Source organism: Callionymus lyra, chromosome 2 (genome assembly GCF_982586985.1).
Source record: "Callionymus lyra chromosome 2, fCalLyr1.hap1.1, whole genome shotgun sequence".
In the NCBI taxonomy this organism is placed as follows: Eukaryota; Metazoa; Chordata; class Actinopteri; order Syngnathiformes; family Callionymidae; genus Callionymus; species Callionymus lyra.
Window position 1 is genome coordinate 9,699,397 of NC_141819.1, and position 6,000 is coordinate 9,705,396.

The window sequence follows — 6,000 nt, forward strand, 5'->3', positions numbered from 1 at the left end:
TGACGTTCTTGCTGTAATTGGTCAGTCCCAGGAATGTCATCATATCTTTTACAGATGATGTGACAGAATTGTGGTCCTTTGATTAGGAGTGAGTGTGAGACCTGTGCTCGTCATCATCCTCCCAAGAAATGTTACAGAGGAGTGGACACACTGTAACTTTGATTTGGACACTTTAAATCCATGCTGGGAAGTGTGGAAAAACATTGCGCAGTGGCCTTGACGCATATCTGGTGTAGGTGTATTGCTGTTCCTTGGTATGTGAATGCAAATATCTTCTGTAAGTCTTCATCAAGTGGGACGCAGAAAAATCGTTTTCGGTCGCAATTAAGATTGAGATGAGGGGAGCACTTTGTGGTCCCAAGGAATAAGCTTCTTGTAGTTCAGGATGTGAAGTAGGAGAAGCAGCTTCCCCCTCAGAACCCACAATCAGATGATCAATGGAGATATCCAAGACAGAGGGATCAGCGGAGGATACTTCTTTCAAGAAAGTCCATTTAATGTCAAAAGTTTCATCATGACCTTCAAAAGCATAGTTGACAGGATCAACTGTAGGGGTCAAAGAGAACTCAAGAACTCCTTCCTGTCTAATGAGTTCTGCGCATTGATTTGATCCAAGGAAGAGTAACATTTAGGATTAAAACAGTTAATTATTAAAAGCAAAAAATGATTACAAAAGTTAATTAATTAAAGTTAAGCTAACTTAATTAATTACTTTACTTAAATTATACTCTAAATTAATTAATTTATGTGTGATTCATGGTTTCTTATTTTGAAGATTTTTAATATCCATTACATAAGCTGCCTTAAGAGTATCTTAAGTTCATGATATAACACTACGTAACTGTTTTCCATTTCACATTAATTCCGGACTAAAGCATTACTACAAGAGCTTTATATATACTGAAAGAAATACATATTTACCTGATCCTTTAACTATTGCAACAGTTTATTTTCATGTCTTAAAAAGAAGGAGCTGTCTTGCCTGCAGTTCATACAAAACACTTGCTTCCAGTTTCTTTCAGGATCAACTTTAAAATTCTGGTTCTTACTTTTAGATCTATTCATGGTCAGACCTTCCATCAGTAATCTGATCCAGACTTACACACCAGCACGGGCTCTGAGGTCTGTGGATCAGAATCTACTGATGGTTCCTGAACACGGTTCAGGACCAGAGGAGAGAAATCCTTCCAGACTGTTGCTCCTAAACTTTGGAACAATCTTCCTCTCCCTCTGTGTTTGATGATCTACTGCAGTGTTTTTCAACCTTTTTCAAGCCAAGGTACACTTTTTCATAGAAAAAAATCATGAGGCACACCACCACCCAAAATGTAAAAAATAAATAAATAAATGGTACTATTTAGATCTCTTTTTACGACTGGACATCAACCAATCGGTCCAATAACCATTTAAATGACATACAGAGCAGGCAATCTCAGCTCTTTTCTCTTTTATATGTAAATAAATAATGTTTTTTGATTAATTAGGTCAAATTTGATATTTTCCCGCGGCACACCTGATGATCTCTCAAGGCACACTAGTGTGCCAAGGCACAGTGGTTGAAAAACACTGATCTACTGAACCTTCTACTTTCACTTCTTTGTGGAAAATGGTTCCATATAAAGTTTGCGTTTAACTCATTTTTACTGGTTTAGTTTCATTTGAAGGAAAATCTTGACCGAAGTAGCATCTTGACAAGAGTCAAATACGTATCTCTTTCTGCAGCCTTGTATCAAATGACCAGGACCAGGCCCATGTAAAGTGAGATTTGTGACAAGTGAGAAGGCTTGAACACGTCCACGTTGTAAACCTAACACTTGACGTCCATCGAAGCAAGAGTGCGTCATGAAGTTTTCCAGCTGACTCTAATCCTGCCTGATAATCAGTAATCCAGTTTAATGTACTTTAACCCATTTAATCTAACAACATCTCATCTGAAATATAGTAAAATAAATATAGAAGAGACTCGTAACATTTACACAATTCAACCTTCTCTTCGCTCTGAGTCCTGCAGGGAGGAAGCAAACTATGTAAAGCAGCTGCATGTGATCGGGAAAAAAGGTTTGGCTCCCCCCAGTGTCGAAATAGTGTATCTGCAATTTCATCGAATCTTCTGCCACGTGTGGATTTGTTGATTAAACAAGGTAACATATCTTTATCTCATGGTAACTTGAAAAGATATTTAAGGTGTTTTTTCATCATTAATGTTAATATTTATCGGTCTATAATGATTCTTGTGTCGTGTTGTGTCCTTTTCTAATTAATAAAATACAAATAAAAATCCTTACTTGTTCTTAGTTTGGTAGAAGAAGTAGAAGTTTGAGCTAATCATTTGAATTGAGTCTATTCATGTGTCCCATAGAGAGAATTTGTCTTCAATAAACTTTGCAAAAGACCATGGACACGACATTAACAACAACTATTGTGACCAAGATGACGTAAATGAATGTTGTTACGCTGTGTATGCATGTCAAGGTAAGTTTATTGACAGTAGTTTGCTCGGTTAAACATATATGTCTCATGTTTATAGTCATAACTGTCAGATGGTTAAGAACGCCATGTTTTAAATAAACAAAAATAAACGGTTTCAGTCCTTGAGTCAATTAAACAAATAATGTTTTGATGTGGTTTGACTGTGTCCCCCCGCCACGAATGTTTGTGTATTTTGTTTGTGAATGTGACTGTTCTTTCAACAGTAGATGATTGTGTTGTGCATTTTCAATTGTTTTTTTTATGAATATAGTTGCTCATTTTAACAGGTGTCAATCAGACCTTGACTCAATACGTCTTCACCTATATAGATATAGATGTAGATATAGATATAGATATCTATATAGATATAGACATATATATGTGGATAAGCCGACCCCCGTTTCAAAAGTAATGTATTTTATTTTTATTCATTTATGTGCCATTCATTAATTTCCTCCCGCCTATCCCCTTATGAATATCGCGGGAGGGAGGTGGGGGACACCCTGGACAGGACGACACACACACACACACACACACACACACACACACTCATACCTACGGAAAATTTCCCCAAGTTCCAAATCAAACTATGTATGTTTTTGGACTGTGGGAGGAAACCGGAGTTCCCGAAGTAAACACAGGGAGAACATACAAACTCCAAACAGAAAGATCCCAAGTTGAACTAGTGGTGTGTTGGTGAAGCTTCATAAAACAGTGTCATTATTTCCTGAGTCCACTAGATGGTGGTTTCTGCACTATTTTCCTTTGCTTTGAACAACTGTTCTATTGAAACCTCACGTCATTCTTAAACTGAAGGCGCCCCCTACTGTCCTCTGAAGAATATGACAGTGCTTCATGAAGCTTCATCAGACAATAAAAAATGAGAACTTGTTTGATTCCTCTGTCAATGTTTCAAATTACCGTCTGGACTTCCGAGGTAATAAGGTCGTGCATGTGAGTTTACAGGTGTCGTTTGTTATGCAAAGCTCTTACTGTGAGATTATGAGCTGTAATCCCAGACACTCACACTGTTCTGTCTTTTGCAAACCAATTAAGTGTCCCCGGCCCGAATGACGATGGATGTAAATCGATTTGATGTTTAGTTTTTTTACATTTATTTTTTGTACTTTCATTTAAACCCCCGCCAAAGAGTGGTGGAAACATTTTTTGAAAAGGCATTGCTCAAAAACTGCGAGTGGATCTCCATAACATTTTCAGGATTGGATTATTATTTCAGAGGTGTTTAAATGTTGAAGTTCCATCAGGTTTTTAAGAAGAACAACAAAACGTATCAAAAATATTAGGCAACTCAATCATTAAATGAGATCTAATTTCACATGACCGTGGTAAGATAAGATAAGTTACACCTTTATTTATAAAGGTATGCCCTATTTTGAGAGATTTTATATTATCTTCTACTTATAATTAATTTTTAAAAGTTAAATATACATGATTTGGACAAATAGAGATGATTTTTTTGTGAAACAAAAGTACGGTGGCTGAGAGGTTGCTAAACACAATAATACATTTCATGGAAAAAAACACAAAATGACTGAAAAGAAATGACAAATACACAGAACAAAACACACAAAATCGCTAAAACAATTTACCAAGTTCACAGAACAAAACGCACACAATCGCTGAAACAACTTAACAAATTCATGGAACAAAACACACAATCGCTGAAACAACTTAACAAATTCATGGAACAAAACACACAATCGCTGAAACAACTTAACAAAATCACAAAAAAAAACACCAAAAAAAAATAATTGCTGAAACAAATGAAGAAATTAATCGAACAAAATAAGACAATCGCTGAAAAAACTTTACAAATTCATGGAACGAAATACACAGTAGCTGAAAAAAATTAACAAATTCACGGAACAAAAAATACAATCGCTAAAAAAACTTCGTTTTATGAATTTGTTTTATCGCTTCATGGATTTTGTGTTTTGTTCTGTGAATTTGTTTTTTTGTTTTGCACCGCTCAGCCACCGTAGAAAAAGGATCATTGGTAAGAATCTTGGAAAGGCCAGGAAACAAACAGAGTGTTAAAAAAGGTCTATAGTCTCATCAAGACTGTGAGATGTACAGACTAACAAACACACAGACGTAAACACAGTGAGGTTTATTTCGCTTCCTGTGCAGACCTCGTGTCTCATGGAAAAGGCGCATCACTCCCCTCTGTTCTAAATTTGAGATAATCCAGCAGATTATATGTAATCCCAGAACTGAAAAGACACGGTGGCGTTGCCGTCCGTGGGAGTATAAAAGCGGGCCGGAGCTGTGGGGATCCACAGAAGAGAGAAACTGCAAGAAGAAAGAAGAAGAACTTCTTTGTCTTGCAGCTACTTTTGTTCTTCTCTGTTCTCCACCAACTCGGTAAGTGATTTGAGTCTCTAGACTAGAACGATGCTTGTCTCTTCTTTCTCTGTCACGAACTTAAAACTTTAAAATCACTTGCTTTTGTTGTTGGAGAAGGAAAGATCCATCATATGCAGGGACACATGGAGACACACATGCGATTGAATGTTTACAGATGCAGATTCAAGACGCAGACAAAACTCTTTAAAGACATGTAACAAATGTGTACGAATGGAGACATAAATAAACACAGTTTTTATAGATAAAGCACAAATAAATGTTGGACGATAAGATGCATAACTGTGTTTTTTATCATGAGACTTTATAGACGCTCAGAAAATAAACAAGGAGTTTAATCTCACCTCTCAACGTACATCGTTGTCAGTTATAATCCTCCAAATTAAGGTGATGTTCAGTATCGGTTTCAGAAAAACAGATTTGAATCCAACGGGTAATCCATGCTTGACCCCGGAACACGGCGAGGCTCTCGGAGCTCAGTGTCAGCCGATGATCATCGATCCTGAAGCTCATCTGACCCTCCGAGCGTAGCTTTGAGACATAATGACCATCAGTCATACTAATCTCCGTTTATCCTTCAGAGTCTTGAAGATGAACGCTGGAGCAGCCGAGGCAGGAAAACCTGTCCCCCCCAAGTTCAAGCAGAAGGAGGCCCGTCAGTTCAAGAGCAAGGCTCCCAAAGCGGGACAGAAGGGGTGAGATGACACGGCCGTCGGAGATTCATGTTTTCCAAATTGAGGGCGACTAGGTTTGAAACTGGACCGATCTCTCCCATCACAGGTTCGGCAACGACGTCCCTGGGATGGAAGGACTGGGAGGTAAGCGGATTAATCCTGAATGTCACAAGGATCCGGCTCTGACCCGGAGTCTTGTTTTGTTTTTTTCTCACAGACTCCGCCGTCGTCTGTCCGTGGGAGGCGTTCGGTGACATGGAGCTGAGCGACCTGGCTCAGTTCGGCATCGTCTGAGGCGCCGGGACACCATCTCGTCTTGACACCGACGTTCATTATTCCATAGTTTTAATTCGGTATCAACGGGTCATGATGAGTCAAATTGGAAAAAAAGCCGTTCGGAGTCTTTGACGTCATCTACGACGGACTAAAGAAATATACAAAGTAATCATCACTAGCTGTGAAAATGATCTTC

The 6,000-nt window shown here is 38.2% G+C and overlaps 1 protein-coding gene across 1 annotated transcript; it reads left to right on the forward strand.

Annotated features, from left to right (window-relative positions):
• Positions 1-4,783: 4,783 nt before the first annotated feature.
• Positions 4,784-6,000, forward strand: LOC148085279 (retinal cone rhodopsin-sensitive cGMP 3',5'-cyclic phosphodiesterase subunit gamma-like). The gene is made up of 4 exons (XM_087782404.1): positions 4,784-4,854; positions 5,436-5,549; positions 5,635-5,672; positions 5,746-6,000. Exons 2-4 carry the CDS (start codon positions 5,446-5,448, stop codon positions 5,820-5,822), a joined length of 219 nt encoding a protein of 72 aa, XP_087638530.1. The 5' UTR covers positions 4,784-4,854; positions 5,436-5,445; the 3' UTR covers positions 5,823-6,000.

Excerpts from the sequence above, each read along its gene's own strand:
- LOC148085279 (XM_087782404.1), top strand. The coding sequence starts at position 5,446 with ATGAACGCTGGAGCAGCCGAGGCAGGAAAACCTGTCCCCCCCAAGTTC. Across the intron at positions 5,550-5,634 it reads CCCAAAGCGGGACAGAAGGG|GTTCGGCAACGACGTCCCTG; the intron begins GTGAGATGACAC and ends CTCCCATCACAG. Across the intron at positions 5,673-5,745 it reads TGGGATGGAAGGACTGGGAG|ACTCCGCCGTCGTCTGTCCG; the intron begins GTAAGCGGATTA and ends TTTTTCTCACAG.